Here is a 20858-nt window from a genome sequence, read left to right on the forward strand (position 1 = left end):
CTGCCACGGGGGGGGGGGGGGACACTGCCTCAGGGTGGGGGAGGGGGCGGGGAACTGCCGCAGGGCTTGGGGGGGGCCGCAAGGTGGAAGTTTCACCTAGGGCGCAAAACTTCCTTGCACCGGCCCTGGAAGGGAGAGACAAAGTGTGGGAGGCAATCTCTGTTATTGGAGCAACTTCCGTAGGTGAAAGGGACAAGCTTTGGAGCCACATAGAGCTCTTCTCGATGTCACTGGAAAGCTTCTCTTTCCCCAATGGAAGTCAGTCCAACAAAAGAGATCACCTCCCGCAACTTGTCTCTCTCATACCTTGGGACCAACACGGCTACAACACCACTGCAAACAAGTTGTGGAGGGAGGCATCTTCTAGAAGAGACGATGGATGGTGGCTGGACGTGTGGAAGCAGACTGCTGAGGGCAAGGAAGAGATCATTGAAACACGTGCCAGAAACAGTATCACTAACTTCAAAGGGTCAAAAATTATGAGTTAGACTCCAGAAAATCATGAGACTGCCACAAAAATCAAGAGTTGGTTTTTGTTTCTAAAGGCGACACTTGGGGATTTGGGGCTGTCTTTTGATTGTTGACCTCCCTCTGCTCACCCCAATGTGTGCGTGTGTGTGAGACAGTTACAGTGCCGCCATCTCTCCCAATTTTATACCGTGAGGTGATTTGGCCCCTGCTCTAGGCAGGGCCGGCTCCAGGCACCGGCCGAGCAAGCTGGTGCTTGGGGCGGCAGCTTGTTGGCGGTGGCATTCCGCCCAATCCTAGGGCAGCACGGCCGCTTTTTGTTGTTGTTGTTGTTGTTCCACTCCGGTCACCCTGTAGGGGGCGCCGGCGCAGAGGATGGGAGCGCCCTGCAGCAAGCCCGGCAGGGCAGCCCGCGTCCTTTCCTCCCAGCCGACCGGAGTGGTGCAGAGCCTCCTGGCAGGGGGCACGGCAGGAGGGGATACGTGGCAGCGCCACGCTGAAGCCCTGGCCGCCCCCCTTCTCTCTCTCCCCCCACTCCCTCCCCTTCCCCCGCTAGCCGGGGCACATCTGCAGCGCAGGGAGTCCCCCTGCACCCTGGCTCCATCTGCGCTGCAGGATTTTTTTTTGCTTTGCTGTTCTGGCCGTCGCGGGTTTTTTTTTCTTTTGCTTGGGGCGGCCAGAAAGCCAGAGCCGGCCCTGGCTCTAGGTGCTCTCACTGGCTGCCAGGTAGGGTGAAGTTTCCAGCTTCTCCCTAACCCCTCAAATTCTAACTCATTCTGTGCCCCCAGCCCCAAATCTGCCTGCTCCCCAGCCCAGCAATTAATACTGCCCAGCCCCACAACTGCCCTGTGCCCCTCAGTGCACCTCTGCTCCTCCTGCAGCTCCAGCGGTTGCAGGGATGGAGAGAGTGGGGGCGGGAGGAGCAGAGAGCAGACTGGTCCATTGCTCATGTGTTGGGGGTGGAGGAGAGGGGAGGAGGGAGCAGGGTCGCCCCAAGCTGCTGGGGTTTTTCTGCTCCCTTCTCTGCTTTCCCTAACCCAAAATCTCCTTTTGGGTCCCGAAGGGCTGGGGAGGAGAGAGCTCTCCCTGCCGCCAAAGCAGCCCTGATTGGCTGTTCTTCCCCAGGAGGCAGGGAAGTGGAAGAGGCAACCAATCAGAGGGGCTTTCCCCCTGGGCAGGGCTAGAAATTGGACGAGGGCTGGAGTTTTTCATGACATTGTGAAGCTGGCTCCAGCTGTGGTCTAAGTCGTGAGAGTTGGCACCGCTGGAAACTGTAGGAGACGGCGGGCTGCACCGGAATGAACTGGCCACAGCCTCTGAAGGGAGATCTCACCACAGCCTCTGAAGGGAGATCTCACCACCACTTGCAAACTGGATAGCTTCTAGTCCCCTCTCTGCTCTGCTTCCCGTTCCTGTTTAAACAGGAGAGCCTTAAGGTGGAGCAGGTAGCCTTCTTGATTACCCCAGGTAGTTTTGGTTGTGAGCACTTGGCTGGCCCTTAAAGGGATAGTACACTCCTTTGCAAGGTACCACCATTTCCTTCCTCAGGAACAAGACACAGGCCTGAGATGAAATGCTTAGAATCAGGTGTCCCAGACCACTGGAGACACACCCTTTGTGTTATAACATTTATACAATGTGTTGGGAACATTGTAATGAACAAGGTGATGGGACAGCCAACCTGCTCCAGAACCTCTGCCAGCCTATTAGATTTCCTCCTTCCATCATGTCTTTATTTATAAAAAGAAGTGTGTCGTTTTCTTTCCATATAGTTGAATTCTGATCAGTCAGTTTTCAGTCTAAGCCTTTTGCGGACCCCTCAGACATAGTCTGCAGACCCCCAGATTGAGAACCACTGGTTTATTTGAGTCCCTTCCTTCCTTTCTGTGTCCAGACTGGCAAGAGAAATTCCATCTGGGGGGAGGCAAACCCTAACCCTTTGCTCTTCTCTTCAATGGGAAGTGATTTCAAACCAAACACCTGAGCGCCAGCCAATCAGGGAGGCCCATCTCTAGTTGCCAAGGCAACCTTCCTTCCTTTACTGCCTAGCCCATGCGGTGACACCTTGGATTGTGCTGGGTACCGCTTTGCCTGCCTGACCGTCTCCCACAGGTACCTCCTTGATTCCTGTTCGTATACAATTTGCGCGGTCCTTGGGGATGATACATGTAAATGTTGTTACTGATCGGGGACAATGTTGCCGTGAGCCTCTTTCCCCCTCGCCCAGATGCCCGTAATGCCCCTGCAATGCAACCGGCAGGTAGGACGCAGAGTGACAGGTGTATCAGCACGAGCTGCGTATTGTGAACATCTCCCCCATTCTACAAGGCTGCTGGGACGGACAGTGGCGATACTGAAAAAAGGACCAGTCCCCTTCGCCCTTTTCAGAGCACTGGCCGGGGGAATAGCAAACAGAAAGGGGAAGGGTGGGCATTGATGTTAAATGTGAAACTCCTGATCCGAAAGGGGTACCTTCTCGGGCAAAGAGTTTATTGCAGGCCAGACATGAGTCAAGCCCATGGGAGTCACTCGGATGAAAATGGAAGGAGATTGGCCTTTACAAGGGCCAGATCCCGCTCCGATTAGGACCTTATTGCTGACCAGATTCGGAGCCGATTGAGGTCAGTGCGGCTGTCGGCGGAGTCGGATTACGGCTTACCTTCCTTGCCGGGGCTAAGGAACGAACCCGGGTCTGTGGCGCGCCGGAGTGCAGCTGAAAAGTTGAAGCATTGGTCCTTTCTATTCAGCGCCCACTGCCGCAGTGGCGTCGCAGCAAGCGACAGTGCTACACCCCCCTGGCTCTGCGGCCACGGTCTGCCTCGGTCAATGCCGAACCGTCCCAGGGCTGCGTTTTGCAGCCACACTATTGTCGAGCCCTGAAGCAAATCAAAGGCACCCTCGCCTGGGGGAGGGCGGCCTGTGATTGGAGCGACTGGGGGGGGGTGGGTGTGGCAGCGAATTGACAATTCAGGCAGCCGCAGCGGAGAGCACAATTCTGCAGCTGCTGAAAACTCACCTTTCCTCCTCTTTCTCTCTCTCTCTCCTTGAACCCCCTGCGTGCTGAGAAGCCTACCTCCAACCCCGGCGGTATTCTTCATCTCCCGGCAGCACCAGCCGTTGGCAGGCGGAATCCAGCTCCTGGCAGCCATCCCCCATGCTCTAGCATCATCCATCCCCAACAGCATCCAGGCCTTTGCTGTCTCGCCCCCCCCCCCCCATGGGACAGCTGCCAACATGAGCACCGATGCCAGCCACCTGCCTGCGGGATCCCAGGAGGCGAGCGGGGCTCTGTGGACTCCATCCAGCTGGATGGCTTCCGACGTCCCTCCCAACGCCAGCACCTCCTTGGCCCAGCCGGATCAGTGGCAAAGGGTGGAGGAGTGGGGTGGCACTACCGGAGAGATTGCAGGCACGGTCGCGATCCAGTGTATCTACGCCCTGGTGTGCCTGCTGGGGCTTCTCGGCAACTCACTGGTGATCTTTGTCATCCTGCGCTACGCCAAGATGAAGACGGCCACCAACATTTACCTGCTCAACCTGGCCATCGCCGACGAGCTTCTCATGCTTAGCATCCCCTTCGTGGCGACCTCGGCTGCGCTGCACCACTGGCCCTTCGGCCGGGCCCTGTGCCGCACCGTGCTGGGCGTGGACGGGCTCAACATGTTCACCAGCGTCTTCTGCCTGACCGTGCTCAGCCTGGACCGCTACATCGCTGTGGTGCATCCACTGCGGGCAGCCACCTACCGCCGGCCCAGGGTGGCCAAGATGGTCAACGGAGGGGTCTGGCTGCTCTCGCTTCTGGTGGCCTCGCCCATCCCCATCTTCGCCGGCACAGCGGCCACGCACGATGGCCGAGCGGTGGCCTGCAACCTGCTGTGGCCTAGTCCGGCCTGGTCAGCTGCCTTTGTGGTCTACACGACCTTGCTGGGCTTCCTGCTGCCGGTGCTGGCCATGGGCTTCTGCTACCTGCTGATTGTGGGCAAGATGCGGGCGGTGGCTCAGCGGGTGGGCTGGCAGCAGCGGCGGCGCTCGGAGGGGAAGCTGACCCGGCTGGTGTTGATCGTGGTGGCCATGTTTGTGGTGTGCTGGATGCCCTTTTATGTGGTTCAGCTGGTGAACCTGCTGCTGCCCGGCCACCTGGATGCCACGGTGAACAATGCCTCTCTCATCCTCAGCTACTCCAACAGCTGCGCCAACCCCATCCTTTACGGCTTCCTCTCGGAGAACTTCAGGCACTCCTTCCACGGGGTGCTGCGGCGATGCTGCGACGCCAGCTTCTGCTGCTGCTGCCACCCGGACCTGGGTGCCGCTGAGGAGGAAGAGGAGGAGGAGCCGCTAGATTACTGTGCCATCCCCAAGGGGGAGGAGACGAGCAAGGGCTGCATGTGCCCATCTTTGCATTGCCAGCGGGAGCCGGTGCACCCTGAGCCCTGCTGTACTCCTGGCACCCTCCTTGCAAAGACGACCACCTTCTAGATGGCCTGTGTCTTCCTCCTCTGCCTTCTGAAAGGGTGCCTCCTCCTGGCTCGGCCCCTGCCTTGGCAGGACCAGCATCTTGCAATGAGCACCATTGCCCTGCCGCTGCATCTCACCCTTCAGAAACAGATGAACGGGGTAAAGAAGCCTGCGTAAGTCCTCGGCGTGAGGGCCAGTTGCTTCTAGGTTGGCTCCTGCCTTTGGGTTGCGGCTGGGATGGGGCTTGTATGGGTGCTGGGTAAGCTGGGTGAGAGACCTGCACCTGCTTTTTTCTCTTTGGGTGGCTGGGCTTGTGTCTTGATCGATTCCTTCTGTAGCCTGAGCAGTCCCTTGCCACTGAGACCATGGGGACGGTGCTTGGAGTAAGGTGCCACGCAAGGTGGCAAAGGGAAATGAGGATTCTCTTAGCCCCTCCCATCCCAGGCATTTGCTCACAGAGCAGGAGTTCTCTGTTGGCCTTCTCTGACATGGGCTGTTTCCTATGAGGGGAGGGATAGTTCAGTGGTTTGGGCATCGGCCTGTTAAACCCAGGGTTGTGAGCTCAATTCTTGAGGGGGCCATCTGGAGCAAAAATCTGTCAGTGACAATACTTGGTCCAGCCTGTGACCTTTCCAGCTCTATGAGATAGGTATATTATTAAAAAATACATATATAACTGAATGCCAACATTACTTTAAAAATATTTTTGATTTACTTGGGGACTGGTCCTGTTTTGAGCAGGGGGTTGGACTAGATGACCTCCTGAGGTCCCTTCCAGCCCTGATAGTCTATGATTCTATGTTTCTATGAGCCTGGCTCAGCACAAGGGGCTAGGGATATGATACAGGTTAATGGTCAGCATTGGGACCACATCCTGCGCCTGATGACTTCAGGAGGAGTTTTTCTTCTGATCTCGCTCAGCCCTTCTAAGGCCAGGCTGGTAATTAAAATGCAAGAAAGAGAGCGAGAGAACGTATCTTCTTTAATCTTTTGTGACCAGTGTTCGGAAGGGGATGCACAATCCTTAGCAATTTATGACTACATTTTCAGAAGGGCACAACTCCCATTAAAAACAAAGGGGGCTGTGGGGTCCTTTTGAAAGTCCACCCATTAACCTAATAAAGTGTCTCTAAAGGGAAAACAGTACCCTAGTTTGCAGAAAGTACAATGAGTGACAGTAACCTAACCCCAAAATATTGATTTCAGGCTCAGCCTAGCTCCGATGCAGTGAATGAGAATTTTCCCATTGACATGAGCATAAACAGAATCCAGACTTTTTAAATGCTTGAGGTTCTTTTAGATCCTTAGAAAGAGCAGTGGTGGGTAGGACTGAGCTGTAGTTGTGCCATGAATGATCTGATCTGTAATTGTGTCACGGAAAAATAAAAAGCCATCATGTTGGCCTGTAACGCTGTTATTATTATCCCTGACTATTACATTATGGGGATGGTTTTGTTTTTTAAACAAACAGCCTTCACAGCATACAAGATCTTTAGGCATAAAAAGTGGAAAGCTACAGTCTAAAATGTATCCTGGTGAATCAGTAATAAATCCTAACCATGAACCAACTCCAAAAGTTTGTAGTCAGGAGTTTTGTTCCATCCTCCATGGAATTCCTGCATTTTAGGGGCTCAAATGCACTTGTTCTCATTTGGCTTTCCTTAAAATTCTTGCCATACCTAAAAACACTGTCTCCTGGAAGTCACTGAGCGTGATGTCCTGCCATGTTCTTGAGCTGCCCGTTCATACCCTTAGAGATTGCTCCAAGTGCTCCAGCAATCACTGGAATCATCGTTGTCCGCGTTTCCCATAATCGTTCCACTTTGTGGCATAGCTCTGCATAGTACTTCACTGTCGTCTCGTCTTGTTTCCTTTTTATGCTTCAGTCTGCTGGGATGGCAACATCCATCAACATGGTCCCATTAGTCTTCTTTCCTACAACAACTCATTACTGTTAATTATTATCATTACCATAGCACCTAGTTAGAGACCAGGACTCTGTTGCACTAGAAACCCAGAACAAAAAGACAGTCTCAGAGCTCACAATCTAAGTAGTCACATGGACACTGGAGCCCACTTTAATCCTCATCACTCTCAGTTGACAAAGGAGTACAAGAATCGGAGGTGGACAGGTTTATCTGAGATGCTTCCAATTTGGGCCCCCACCATGCCTGTGCTTACCGTTCTGCACTGCGAGTAGTCCCGTTGTCAGTCGATGAGACAGCTCGCAGGGTGGATAAACAGGTGCTTCTATCTTTTCAAGATCAGGACGTTGGGAGCCATAGCGGTCCTGGGAAGATTTATGTAAGGGATTCCATCTGCTGGATACGCCCTGTAAAATGGCATTAAGTGACTCCTGTCCTCTGGCTAACCACTGCACTATCTTGGCAGCTCGTCATGGGGCTGGTTCTCCTGGCTCTTCGCTTTGTGCAGTCCTTTCCACCAGTGTGATGTGCCCCTAGCGTTCTGATCCGGTTACATGTCGCACCCATTTTGCCTTCATGTAAAGGACGGCACCTGATGCAGGAGACTCAGGCCCCACAAACGCTTGCACAACAACCGCCGGTGCTGGTTTCCCAGAGCTGCTGATTACTCTCTAACTACATCACTGCCAGTTGAGGTACAGGCAAAGGTTATGTTCCCAAAGGACAACCCTGTGCTGCCCTTTTGACTTTGACAACTGTTACACTGTTCTTAATTTTCAGTTGCACATGAGGGAGGCAAAGGGATCTTGGCCTGGGAGAGTTCTTTAATAACATTTCAATTATGCTCAAGCAATAAAAAGTACAAAGCTAATTTCTGGGTGTGCTGGGATATTGCCGTGCCTTGGGTGTGTACAATAACAATCAGCCCCATGACTACAAATGTTCCCAACATCGAAACACGCCCTTCTCTCCCTTGCCGCTCACAGGAGCCTTGGCACTGCATGTAACTCAGGATATTGTCAAATCTCAAGAGTGCTTTAGTTAAGTGTCTTCGATTCAGAGAGCTAAGGCCAGAATGGTCACCTAATCTGACCCCTGTAGCCATAGAACATCACCCAGTGAGTCCTACATCAAACCCAGCATTGCAGGATGAACTAGATTAGAGTGCATCTTGTAGAAAGACGCCCGGTATTGATTTAAAGACTCCAAGTGGTGGCGAATTTGCCACATCCCTTTGCAACATGTCCCAGTGGTTAATTACCCTCCCTGATAAAAACATGCATCTTATTTCCAGTCTGACTGAGTTAGGATGATAACATTAAGAAAAATCCCACTGGATGGCTTCTTATAGGGGTGGCTATAGAGTAGGTTTTTGTTTCTGTCGTGACTTTTTTCATTTAAAACACCTGTGGCTATTAATTGATTTTTTTCCATTGTTTTTCTGCTATAAAAATGATTCACAGTAGAAGGGTCAGAGGAAATAGCAGAAAAGGCGTGTTTGGGGGACTTTTACTATTATTAATTTAAGGGGGGTCCTTTTTCTTAATTTTTCGGTTAGTTCAGATACATTGGATGGGATTTTCAGAAGCACTCAGTGTTGGCCTATGGCTTTATCTGTACTAGAAAGTTGTGCCTCTTAACTATGCTGGTATAGGGCTAGTGTTATACTGGTATGGTTAAAGTGGGACAACCACACACACACTGGTACAAGGTGAGGATGGGGAATAAACTGTATTAATGTAAAGCATCTTTATTCCAGCATAATTGTATCCTCCTTAAAGCTTGTACCAGTATAAGTGTATCAGGAAAAAATATCACACCCCTAACCATCATATTTATACCAGTCTAACTTTCATATATAGAGCAGACCTAACTCTGTTCCCATTTGGTAAAACTCCTCTTTATTTCAATGGGAGCAGTGTGAGGCCGTGTCTACACTACAGTTGCTACAATGGCACAGGTCTGGCACCGCAGCGATGCGCCGCTGTAGTGCCATAGTGTAGGTGATTCCTACAGCACCAAAAGGGGTTTTTCCATCCCTGTACGTAATCTACCTCCCTGAGCGTTGGTAGCTAGGTTGAAGGAAGAATTCTTCCATTGACCTATCCACGTCTACACCAGGGGTGAGGTCAGCCTGGCCATGTACTCAATGGTGGGAATTTTTCACACCCCTGAGCACCATAGCTATGTCAACGTAACTTTTAAGTGTAGATCAGGCCTTAGACCAGGGGTAGACAAACATTTTGGCCCAAGGGCCACATCTGGGTATGGAAGTTGTATGGCGGGCCATGAATGCACATGAAATTGGGGGTTGGGATGCAGGAGGAGGTGAGGACTCTGGCTGGGGGTGCGGGCTCTGGAGTGGGGCTGGGGATGAGGGGTTTGAGGTGTAGGAGGGTGCTCCAGGCCAGGACCAAGATGTTCGGAGGATGGGAAGGGGATCAGGGCTGGGGCACGGGGTTGGGGCGTGGGCTCAGGGGTGCAGGCTCCAGGCGGTGCTTACCTCAAGCACCTCCCGGAAGCAGCGGCGTGTCCCCCCTCCAGCTCATACGTGGAGGCGCGGCCAGACGGCTCTGCACGCTGCCCCATCCGCAGGTGCCACCCCTGCAGCTCCCATTGGCCGTGGTTCCTGGCCAATGGGAGCTGCGGGGGCGCCACTTGGGACGGGGGCAGTGTATGGAGCCCTCTGTCTGCCCCTATGCGTAGGAGCCGGAGCGGGGACATAGCGCTGCTTCTGTGAGCCATGCGGAGCCATGGCACATGTGGAGCAGGGCAAGCCCCCGCTACCCAGCTGGAGCGCCAGAGCGGGACAAGCAATGGACCCTGCTCCCCAGCGGTAGCTCAAGGGCCGGATTAAAACGTTTGAAGGGCTGGATGCGGCCCCCAGGCCATAGTTTGTCCACCCCTGCCTTAGACCAACACTGACTGCTTTTGAACATCCCACCCGAGGCTTAGGGACTCTGGACCAGCCTATATCCTGGGGAAGAACGTTACTGTTGGTGTTCAGAAGTTTCTCTGGCCTTCCCTTTCTGTTAAGGACGTTAACCTAGTTACAAAGCCTGGATTCACCGGAGAAGGGGACAATGTTCAATTTGAACATTTAACATGGGGACAGAGGAACTGTGCATGTGGTATCTTCCATTTGCTTTTATTAAACAATTAAAAGTGGCCTGTCCCAAATGAAGGACTTGGAAGTCTGGACCAGACTGGTAGCTTCGCTTTGTAAAAGTCTGGATCAGTTTCCCCATGAATCACCAGGTTTCAATGAAGCTTCATTTCTCTAGCTTGGTTATTTTTGGCACTTAAAAATCAAAATTCAAAAACTCAAGTGTTGGGTATTTAATGCCTCCTGATTTTCCCTGTTATTCAACCTCCCGGGTCATTTACCCCAAGACAAAGCGAATGCTAAACGCTACCAAATCAGAGAGGTAGCATTATGCAACTGCTTTGCACCTACTTTGCACGCACCTTGCACTGGTGTAAACGATTGCACAAGGAGCAAAGTGACAAGGTGCAAGATCAAGACCGTACAGCTGGCAGTGTGACCAGGACATGAATTCCACTGGAAGTCCCTCTAGAGGAATCTATTTCCTAGGGGTGGGGAGTTGGTTCTCAGTGTTGTTTACTTTATAAGTATGTGGTTGGGGGGAAGGGGAGGTCATGGCAGCATGTTCTCCTCTCCATTACTGGTTAGCATATCTCCTCTCTATGACTGGTGAGCTCTGCTAACTGGTGTGTGGATGCTAACAAGGGGAGGGGCACTCCCTCCACAGGCTTCCCTCCCCGCATGAGGTAGGCCACACCCTAGCAAGCTCCAACAGGGAGCAGTCACTGTGTTTATCTGCAATTACCCGGCCCCTGTACCAAGACTCCTTACGCTTTCTCCCCAGATTGCACTACTAGGAATTTGTGCTGGAGCTCCCTAGTGCACAGAAAGAACATGCCTGTTGCTACACGCTTCCAATGGAGGCACCATACTGCCCACTGAGAGCCTGGGAGCAGAGCTGACCGGTGCATGGAGGGCAGGGGAACAAGGAGGATGGGTCCACCTCCTCTCCATCCCTTTAGGACATCAGAGGGTGCATAGAGGCAGCAGCCTCTGCCCCACTGTCACAGGCGTGCGGGCAGGGCACTTAAACGAGATGGAAAGTTCCTTGTGTGCATCTCCTCCACGGGCCGCGGAAAGAGCCTGGCAACATCCGGCCCTTCAATTACATTCTGCTTCACCCTGAACAGTTAAAACACTATTTGATGGCTCTCCCGCTGTCTGCAGACGGGCGAGCTGGCTGACCCAGCAGCCCAGGGCAAAGCTCAAAAGGCAGAGGGAGAAAAGGGGAGGATCAGGGGGAAGCGTTCACCCACAGCTGGATCTTCCGAGAGTTCATTCCAAGGAAGTTTAAACCCTGACCTGACTTTGCCGTCCAAGATCTCCCAGACGTAAATCAGGGTGGGGTGAATCATCTGGAAGCCATATTCAAGGGATGACATCAGTGACAGGTGGGGTATTTGTAGGGCTGGAATTCATCATATCACACTAAGTCCTACTTCCCTTACTCATAGGAATTGTCCCCTGGGTCTCCCGGACTCCAGCGAGCCTCCTGATGTAGGGTTGAGTCTCTCATATGCCACCCAAAGGGAAACACTTGGCTGCACTGTCAGATGTAAACTTTTGGGGTTGTTTTAAAACATAACCATATTATTTATGGGCATACATTGAAGCAGCTCTAGGGGAAACATCTGTATTTCATTTACTTGTCGCTGCTTTGAATAAAAATTGAAGTGGACGTACATAACGTAAACCTCTTAGAATAATGAAAGCTTGATTCCCAGTTGCTCCTTTCCTGCACGGAGGGGTGAGGGAGGCAGAGATGAAGAGAGGGGATTAAGTGGCTTTAAGTATATTCTGGGGCGGTGCAGGGCTCTGCCTGCCCGTTGTTATAAGTCAGAGTAGCCTCAGGGTGGCTCTAATTTACACACTGCTTCCCATGGCTCTCGTTAGCGCTGAGATTCAATGAACAGCCATAGTGCCGGCCAGTCCAGCCACGCCCCGATCTATCTCCCGTGCTGGGACCTGGAAGCCAGGCAGGGGTAGAGCACTTCACCAGCCTTTCACTGGCCAGGTATTCTCAGAGGGCCATTTTCATCCCTTTGAGGTTCCTTCACGTTACAGTGGTTTTAGTGTCACTGAGAATCATGCCCTGAGACTTTAAAAGCCTGTGAGTAATAAGGGGACATGGCCAAAAAGTCTCTGTGAAAGGACCGTTATTAAAATGGCCAAGGATGGGTACTGTAGGTGCTGCAGCAAGAGTTGGCAATCAACTCTTAGAAAACCAGAGGGGCAAACCCTGCTCTCTGTTACATCGTTACCTTCCAAGGAGTTGGACCTATGCAGCTGGGGGCAGACAGGAGTGTTTGGGCTCAAATCCTGGGAAAGTGAGCAGAGCCGAGAAAAAATAACTAAAATGTAACTCCTGCACCCAAACACAAGCCCCTCGATGCATGGGCCTGGGGAACAGAACCAAGGGCACTTCCTGATGATGTCAGGGTTCTGATCCATCAGCCTTGATTTACAGTAAGGTAGGATTCCCTTTCATTTCCTGGTTCTGGGACTTTTGTTGCTGTGTTGGTTTAGCGAAAGAAAGGGGGTGGGGGAACCACAATAAAATTGCCAGTAGTTTGCAAGCTCCTTGAGTTGCACCTATGTGGACTGGCTCCACAACGTAGTTACTGCCCTTGAATAAGGTGACCAGTTCCTAACCATCCTTGACTGAGATCACTGGAATCCAGCCACCCTGGATGGAAGCTTTGCAAAACCAGCCACCCTTGACCCAAACCTCCTGACCACCCATGGGTAGTGGGCCACCCCTTCATCTTTTATTGTCACTCTTCTCTCTCGGGGGTGAAATCCTGGCCCCAAGGACGTGAATGGCCAAACCCCCACTGACTTCAATGGGGCCAAGGTTTCACCCATCACCTTTTAATTGCATTTTCTCACCAAAGAAAATGCTTCTGGCAACCTTTCCTCCCCTCACCTTGATCCCTCCCCGTTTTGTCATAACATATATGCCCATAAGACACTCTGTTCCCTGCAGAAGTCAGTAAAACTAGGATACTAGGCCGGACATTTCTTCTGTGATTATTTTTATTCGTGCAGCACTTTTCATTCTCAAAGCACTGTACAAGGATTAATCAATCCTCACAACCCTCCTGAGAGGAAGGTAATTTTAGCCCTGTTGTACAGATGGGGAAAGTGGAGCACAGAGAGTTTAAAGAGATGTGGCAAAGTCACACAAAGCGAGTCTCCAGGCCTCCCCACCCTCAGTCTTGTGTTTAATGCACCAGCGCCACAGTTTCTGACCAGATTCTCTTCCCCCCTGTGCAGCACTCAAAAGTACCTGAAAACTTTTTGCTGAAACTTTCTATAAACAAACTCACCCCTGGGCTGGGAATGGGAGTAAATTCAGCCCCAAAGGAATGTATTTGTCAAATTTATGAGCAACTGGAAAAGGAGGATTATAGCAGGAGCTGCATTTCAACTTTCACAGGTGCCACTAAAGCTGATTTTATCTGCAGTAACGTACAAACGTTAGGCCCAATCCTTGCTCATGTTGAACGCCCATTCAAGTCAACAGGATTTGGATAAAGACACATGGCCAAATTGTCTCAGCCCCAGGAAACTCCCAGAGGGTCAAATCCTGTTCGTACTCACAAAAATCCACTGACTTCAAAGGAGTTTTGTACGTGTGGATAGAGAGATATTTCAGTGGAGTGATACAAAGGATAAATTTGGCCCTACGTAGCTATCACTTTATTTCTATTTCGTTAACATTGATCTTTTAATGTTAATCTTGTTCTCCATTATTTACAGTCTACTATCACTGATAATAATCACACTTGCGAAATAGTCACAAAAGAACGTTTGGCCTGATTTTCAAAGGTGCTGGAACTTGCCACGCTCATGGACTGCAATGGGATCTGTGGGAGCTGGGCACTTCTGATAATCTGGCCAGTAACGAAATCATTCTTGGTTAAGGAAAGATCAGCATCTGCTGTTATTCAGGGAGGTCGTGGGGAGAGGAGCGAAAGAACATTTCATTACCACATTTTCTACAAACCAGGTTTGTCAAGCTTTATTTGTATGCCTGTGAAATCACAAAGTGATTATGCATTGCATAGGGTACAGTTCCAATAAATAAATAACTATTTACAAATGTGCCGCATTTACAAAACTGTGGATTGAACCATTTACAGTAAGAAAGCTAGATTTCATGTAACACATTTCTTCTTCTCTTTCTTTTTTTCAAAAGTTGAAATGTACTTTGATCATTCTGACATATCAGGAAAAAAATAATACCATGTGATAGCAGTCTCACTTTGTATGTACCTACAGTTATTTTCACCCAAAAAGAGGAAGATTAGAAAAATCAAGTATCAGGGGGTAGCCATGTTAGTCTGTATCTACAAAAACAACAAGGAGTCTGGTGGCACCTTAAAGACTAACAGATTTATTTGGGCATAAGCTTTCGTGGGTAAAAACCTCACTTCTTCAGATGCATGATTTTTTTGTAGAAAAATCAAGTTTCTCAATCTCTTAACAGTAAACTTTCTTAAATACAACCAGCTGGTAGCCTGCATGCTTCTTTATCAATCAGTTCATTTGCAAGCCATCACCTATATGTCTGGGTTTGCTATCCCAGAATTGTAAAATGTACTGCTAGAAAACAGCACTGCTGTATATCAATATTTCATAGGCACGGGACCTTATCCGGTAGAGCTCAATCATGCTCCTCTTGAAGCCAATGTCAAAGCTTCCATTGGCTTAATAGAAGTAGAAAAAGGCCCTTAGAGTCCTCTCAGCATTTGGGCTTATTTTCTCCCACAATCTCATGAAGGTTGTACTACCCGATTCCTTTGAACACTGGTCTGACCCTAGGCTTTTATAACCTCCTAACCCTTCATCTCAACACTTGATAAAAGGATCTGGAAAGGAAAATGTGAAATATTTTTTTCAGATTTTGCCCACTATAGTACTGGATGGCAGACAGAGGACCTGAGCCTGCTCCCATTGAAGTCAATGGAAGTTTTGCCACGTGGGCAGGATTGGGCCCATAGCAACCATCTGGACAGGGGCCAAGGGATTTAGCAGCACTGGGCAAAAATGCCCTGCCATCATGTTAATAGGAAGCAGATTTAAAACAACAAAAGGAAGTATTTTTTCACACAATGCACAGTCAACTTGTGGAACTCCTTGCCAGATGATGTTGTGAAAGCCAAGACTATAACAGGGTTTAAAAAAGAACAAAATAAATTCATGGAGGATGGACAGGGATGATGTCTCTAGCCAGGATCGACAGGGATGGTGTCCCTAGCCTCTGTTTGCCAGAAGCTGGGAATGGGTGACAGGGGATGGCTCACTTGATCAGGGCCAGCTTTAGCAAGTGCGGGGCCCGATTCCTGGGGCTTGTACTCACTGGGCGGTGCTCCCCAGTCTTCGGTGGCACTTCAGATTGCCGGCCAGGGGAGCGGGGCCGTGGGGCTTGCCACGCTCCGGCCGGGGTCGTGGGGCCCTTGCTGGGGTCGTGGGACTGCCGCGCTCTGGCCAGGGTCACGGGGCCGCCTTGCTCCAGCCGGAGCTCCAGCCAGGAGAGTGGGGCCGCGGGGCTTGCAGTGCTCCGGCCGGAGCTCCAGCCAGGAGAGCGGGGCTGCCAAAGACCCCAGAACAGACCGCTGCCGGGGTGAATAAAAAAAATTTAAAAGGCGCCTAAGGCGCGGGGCCCCCCTTAGGCATGGGGCCCGATTCCAGGGAATCAGGCGAATCGGCCTAAAGCTGGCCCTGCACTTGATGATTGCCTGTTCTGTTCATTCCCTCTGGGGCACCTGGCGTTGGTCACTGTCGGCAGACAGGATACTGGGCTAGATGGACCTTTGGTCTGACCCAATATGGCCGTTCTTATGTTCTTATCAACAGGAGAATATGAACTGGTTTTGTTAATGATGTTTTAACCTGACAGTGAGAGAAGGGGAACAAAACCTCTAGAGGAAATGTGACTGGAAGACACAACCATCAAATGAGAAGGCTCTTCCACCATAGCAAGAATGACACACCATTGACAGTCCATGTACCCAAACACCTGCTCCCCTCCAAAACAAAAAACCTGTAACAAACAAACAGCAACCAAATAAGCAGAGTTCTGACCCTGAAAGGGGGAAGGGGCAGAGATTCCATAAAGTCCATTAGGGGCTTTGCTTTTGCTATTGATTTTACATGAAAGGTGCTCAGATACCATGGTAATGGGTGGCAGTACAAACCCCTAAGATAGATACATGTGGGGAGCTGCAATTTCTTACAGATAACAAAGAGGACAGGACGATGGAAGGTAGGGGAAGAACTGATGGAAAGATCTTTGCTACTTGTTAGTAATTAGCAGTTTTTTAAAAATAAGCCAAACCTATGTCTGTCGCAGGAGCATTCCATCACTTCCTGATTGCTCCAGTCTGATGTGGGAAAGAACTCATGACACTGTCTCTGGATGAAAGTCACTTTCACCACACCACTTCAAAGTTTATTCCTGTTGACTAGTCAGTTGCATATATGCTCTTCTTTTATGGTCAGATTTCAATAGTCAGTTCCAAACAAAGGCAGTTTTCGCAATGCACAAAATATAATAAAGTTCTCTCTTTAAACCCCACAAAGATTGCCAAGTCTGGAAAAGGGGGGAATCAAAAAGGCATCTACTGGTTTCTTTAAAGCCGCAGAAATGGGATTAGCTCAGCATTATATGCTTTGCCATTCTGTTTTCTCATCTCTTGCAAAGCATATTTTTCTGCAGCTAGTTTAATAACTTTCCTTGAAAATTTTTCATCGGAAATTTGAACAATTCCAACCGATTCCATCTTTCTCCTTCCAATCCAATGGGATTCTTTACAGTTTCTGGTTAGCAGGGGGGCATCCTGGGGGAACTTGTTGCAGCACCACTTCCTTTTCCGTCCTGTGGCTACATTTATAATCCATGGCTCCATGAACTGGGAAGTGCTTCTTCATCAGGTGATAGAGAATGGCCATCAGGACCAAAATTGTGGACAAGATGCCAATGCTGATTCCGATCAGCACTCCGGGGTGGAGGCTGTCTGACTTCGGTGGGACACGGGTGGGGGCTGCTGTTTCCGGGTAGAGCTCCGTCTCACCTGAAAACTCATCCTCAGAAATACACAAGGTCTGTTTGTAGAGTCTGTACCCCTCCCGGCAATGACACGTGTAGCTGCCTGGCTTATTCGTGCACAGCTGCTCACAAAATTCTACCTCACACTCGTCAATATCAACACACATCTTTGCACTACCATTGTAGTGATCCAAAACAAAGCCATCCGGGCAGTAGCACGTATCCTGTGTATGGGGGTCACAGTCTGCTGGGCATTCAGTCTGGTTGCAAAATAGGACACATTTATGGGGATCCTGGGGGGATGGGGCGTACCCACTAAAGCAGTTGCAGGTGTAACCCCCTGCCACATCAACACATTGGTGCTGACATTTCTCTTCGTAGCAATCGATCACGTCCTCACATTTGCCCTCCACCAGCTCATAGCCCGGGTGGCACTGACAGCGGAAGCCCCCGTCGGTGTTGATGCACACTTGGTCGCAAAGGTCCGGTTTGGTTTTACAGTCATCGATGTCTCTGCAGCTCATGCCATCCCCAGCCAGCTCATAGCCCTCGTGGCACATGCAAGTGAAGTTCACGTCGAGCGGGATGCAGAGGTGCTCGCAGGGGGCGTGGGCACACAGGGAAGAGCAGCTGCGTTGGTCCTGGTCCAGCTGCTTCTCGGGGGGGCAGGTGCAGCGCGGGGTCCCGCCGTCCCACTGGCACAAAGCCTCGCACCCGCCGTTCTCCAGCTGGCAGTGCCAAGCCCCGGGGCTGGCGGAGCTCCACCGCATGCCCCCGCTGCTGTGCTCCTGGCACACCAGCTCCACGCCCAGGGCCGGGGCCGAGGCAGTGCTGTGGGGAGGGAGGACCAGGAGGTCACTGTCCTGCGCCCCGAAGGGGGTGGTGTAGGTCACCGCCAGGCCCGCCACGGGGGCGAGCTTGGGGCACGTGCCGGGGTAATTGTACTCACACAGGAAGCCGTCTGCTTCGGAGTCACACGGCTTCTCCTCCCAGGTGAGATCCGGGGCCGCCACGGCGACACACTGGGACCCGCAGACGGGGCCGCCCGACCTCCATCGGTTGTAGTCCGTGCTCTCGTCGCCCGTGACCCAGCGGAACCCCCGCAACGGGCGGCCGGGGTCCGAGCACGCCTGGTCCGGGGGCAGCTGTAGCCCGATCCACAGGCTGGCGTCGCTCCGGTTCTGGACCAGCAGGGAGATGGCGGCCTCCGCCACCGTGGAGCGCACGGTCATGAGCTGCCCCCCGCGGGCCTGGCATTGCCGGCTGGCGCCGGGGAACCGCTGGCGCCCCCAGAACACGCCGAAGCAGACGTGCTCGATGCACTGAGCGCCCGCGGGCGGCGGCTGGGCGGGAGCCGAGCGCCCGAGCTGGGCCGTGGCCACCAGCGCCAAGCAGAGCCCCAGCATGGTGCGGGCCGGCGGAGCTGAGCACGGAGCTGGCTGTGGGGGGCTGCCGGCGAGCAATCCGCGGCTCCCCTGCACGCCGGGCGCTGGGAAATCTCGGTCATGCCTCCGCTCGCTCGGTGCCCACGGTTTTATAGGGGCGCTGCAGCGCAGGAAACGCCGACCGGAGCTGGGATCGCCCCCAGCCGCCGGAGCAAATCACGGGCACCCGAGGGGCGGAGGGAGGGTGGGGGACTCATTGTCTGCAGAGGGAGGAGGGCCCTGGTGGAAAACAGTCAGCGCCCCTCCGCCCTCTGTCCCTGGAATAACAGCCTGGCCCCTCGCCGCCCCAGGGAGTCGGCCGGATTAGGCGGGGGGACACCCAGCGCGCCCCACCCGAAGCGGGGCTTTCGGGGATCTGGGCCCAAGCCCTGAAAAGTGCTTTCGCGCAGCAAGGAGAGGGGGCGCCACGAGAGACCCGTTTGGATCCAGAGCAAACGGAGGAGGTTAGTTGTGGGAACTTTAAGTGGATCGCAACTCTCTGCCTTTTGGTCCAGGTGCGAACTGCTGCGTGTGAACGCGTCCCCTGTTACTTGCAAAGAGCAGATTGCCCAGTACGGATCTGCCAGGCATGGGCAATGGTATGTGTCCCCGCCACACGCCTGACTGAACGCTTTAAAACCCGATCCCAGCTCCCCTTTCCCCAAATGCATGAGAAGTTAACGGTGCCTCCTTCCCGGGGACGCGGGGTATAACAGAGGATTGGTGTTGAATACGGATTGACTCCGGGCGGGATTGCCTGTTTGGTGGGGAGGCCATGTGACTTTAATAGCCCCTTCTTATTTCATCAGATTTGATATCATTGCTCGTATGTATCGTATTATTAGGGCAAAGATCCCGAGCATTAAATGGGAGCCTCACGGCACACAGTGGAGGATTGATTAAGGGGGTGTAACGAAAACCAGAGGGAAAAAGTGGAAATGGTTGTAGACTAGGGACTGCATCATGGTCCAGCTCCAGCCGGGGGCGCTGCTGAGTTCCCCAGAGTCACTGCCAGGGGGACAGAAATCGATTTCCCTGGACAAGGTTTAGGAAGCAAAGCACACGCCGCAGAGCTGGGCTGTGGACTGGACTCGCCTTGTTGAGATATCAGACCTGCAGGCAGGTCCGTGCGTTTCGCTTCAGCCTCTGCAGATCGGATTGCTTTTGCCTGGTCCACATTCCCCGCTGAAAAGTGAGGGAAGGAACTGGGTTCTTTCCAGGGGAGCTGAAGTCTGCTCCCTGGCTTTTGCAAACGAATTCCGCCCGCGTGTTTAGAGCTCTTCCCAGCCCGCCCGTGGAAAAGCGAGCCAGCAACCACACCAAACCCATCCCTGAGGCCGATGAACAACTGCAGCTGCAAGTGTGTCGCTAACATGAACACAGGGAGGGATACGGAACAGCTGAGTTGGAGGGTGGTGAAGCACTGGAATAGGTTACCTAGGGAGGTGGTGGCATCTCCATCCTTAGAGGTTTTTAAGGTCCCGCTTGACAAAGCCCTGGCTGGGAGGGATGATTTAGTGGGTGTTGGTCCTGCTTTGAGCAGGGGGTTGGGCTAGATGACCTCCTGAGGTCTCTTCCAACCCTGATCTTCTATGATTCTGTCAGTTTCTTCCGGGGTGATTTTGTGTTGTCTAAAATTACACCCTCCCTCCCCCCAGTGTCCTGTCCTAACTTAAATAAAAATAATTAATGTACTCCCAGCTCCCAAATCTGGACATTTCTTCCTCATAAAGGGATCGCCAGTGAGGTTTCTCCCAGCCCTAAAGACTTTGTATGCAGTGTCCATGCAAGTCTGCGACCTGCAGTTGTTCATCATTATACCAATGATTCGGAAGGGGAACACTTGGAAGCTGGCAAGGTGCTCCAAACACTGCAGCAGGAATTGGGAGTTCTGATTCACCCTGTTCACTCTGCGAGAGTGTAGGCCTGGGGGGGTGGGTGGGCGGGGGGACACACTTCTGGTTTCCCAGAGCTGAAATATGATTCTGGACTGGGAGTGCTGATTAAACAGCATGACCGGGGATCGCCTTGTGCCTGTCAAGAGGAAAAGGTCACATCCTCGCTGCCTGACTGGAGCCATATGCGTCAGCCAGTGCAGCCCCGCCAAGCAGGAGTTCCGGGGCGGGGGTGCCGTGTTCGGGAGGTCAGGGATACCCCTCCTTGCGGGCAAGGCAGTCCGGAGTGGCTCAGATGTGCTGTGCGCCAGAGGCACAGGCTGGAAAGGGAAAGGTTCCCCCCTCTTCCCAAAGCACAACAGCACCAGCCCACAGCATGCAAGGGAGCTGGTCCCCTGCCCGGCCAGCGCAGTGCAGTCTGGAGCAGCAGGAAGTTTCACTGCGGACAAAGGGTAAGATCGTCCCAATGCCTTTTGAAGCAGAACTTCCCCTTGAGTTTTATGGGGAGCGCTGCCCCACACTGGATTGGAC

The 20858-nt window shown here is 52.2% G+C and overlaps 2 protein-coding genes across 2 annotated transcripts; one reads left to right on the forward strand and one right to left on the reverse strand.

Annotated features, from left to right (window-relative positions):
- The first annotated feature begins 2332 nt into the window (after positions 1 to 2332).
- Positions 2333 to 6454, forward strand: SSTR4 (somatostatin receptor 4). The gene is made up of 2 exons (XM_034764074.1): positions 2333 to 2580; positions 3537 to 6454. Exon 2 carries the CDS (start codon positions 3703 to 3705, stop codon positions 4942 to 4944), a length of 1242 nt encoding a protein of 413 aa, XP_034619965.1. The 5' UTR covers positions 2333 to 2580; positions 3537 to 3702; the 3' UTR covers positions 4945 to 6454.
- Positions 6455 to 15250: 8796 nt separating this feature from the next.
- Positions 15251 to 18622, reverse strand: THBD (thrombomodulin). The gene has a single exon (XM_034764076.1). It carries the CDS (start codon positions 18412 to 18414, stop codon positions 16771 to 16773), a length of 1644 nt encoding a protein of 547 aa, XP_034619967.1. The 5' UTR covers positions 18415 to 18622; the 3' UTR covers positions 15251 to 16770.
- Between the last annotated feature and the right edge of the window lie 2236 nt (positions 18623 to 20858).

This window comes from Trachemys scripta, chromosome 3 (assembly GCF_013100865.1).
Source record: "Trachemys scripta elegans isolate TJP31775 chromosome 3, CAS_Tse_1.0, whole genome shotgun sequence".
In the NCBI taxonomy this organism is placed as follows: Eukaryota; Metazoa; Chordata; order Testudines; family Emydidae; genus Trachemys; species Trachemys scripta.

Bases quoted from the DNA above. Each gene is read 5' to 3' on its own strand.
- SSTR4 (XM_034764074.1), top strand. From the start codon at position 3,703: ATGAGCACCGATGCCAGCCACCTGCCTGCGGGATCCCAGGAGGCGAGC.
- THBD (XM_034764076.1), bottom strand. From the start codon at position 18,414: ATGCTGGGGCTCTGCTTGGCGCTGGTGGCCACGGCCCAGCTCGGGCGC.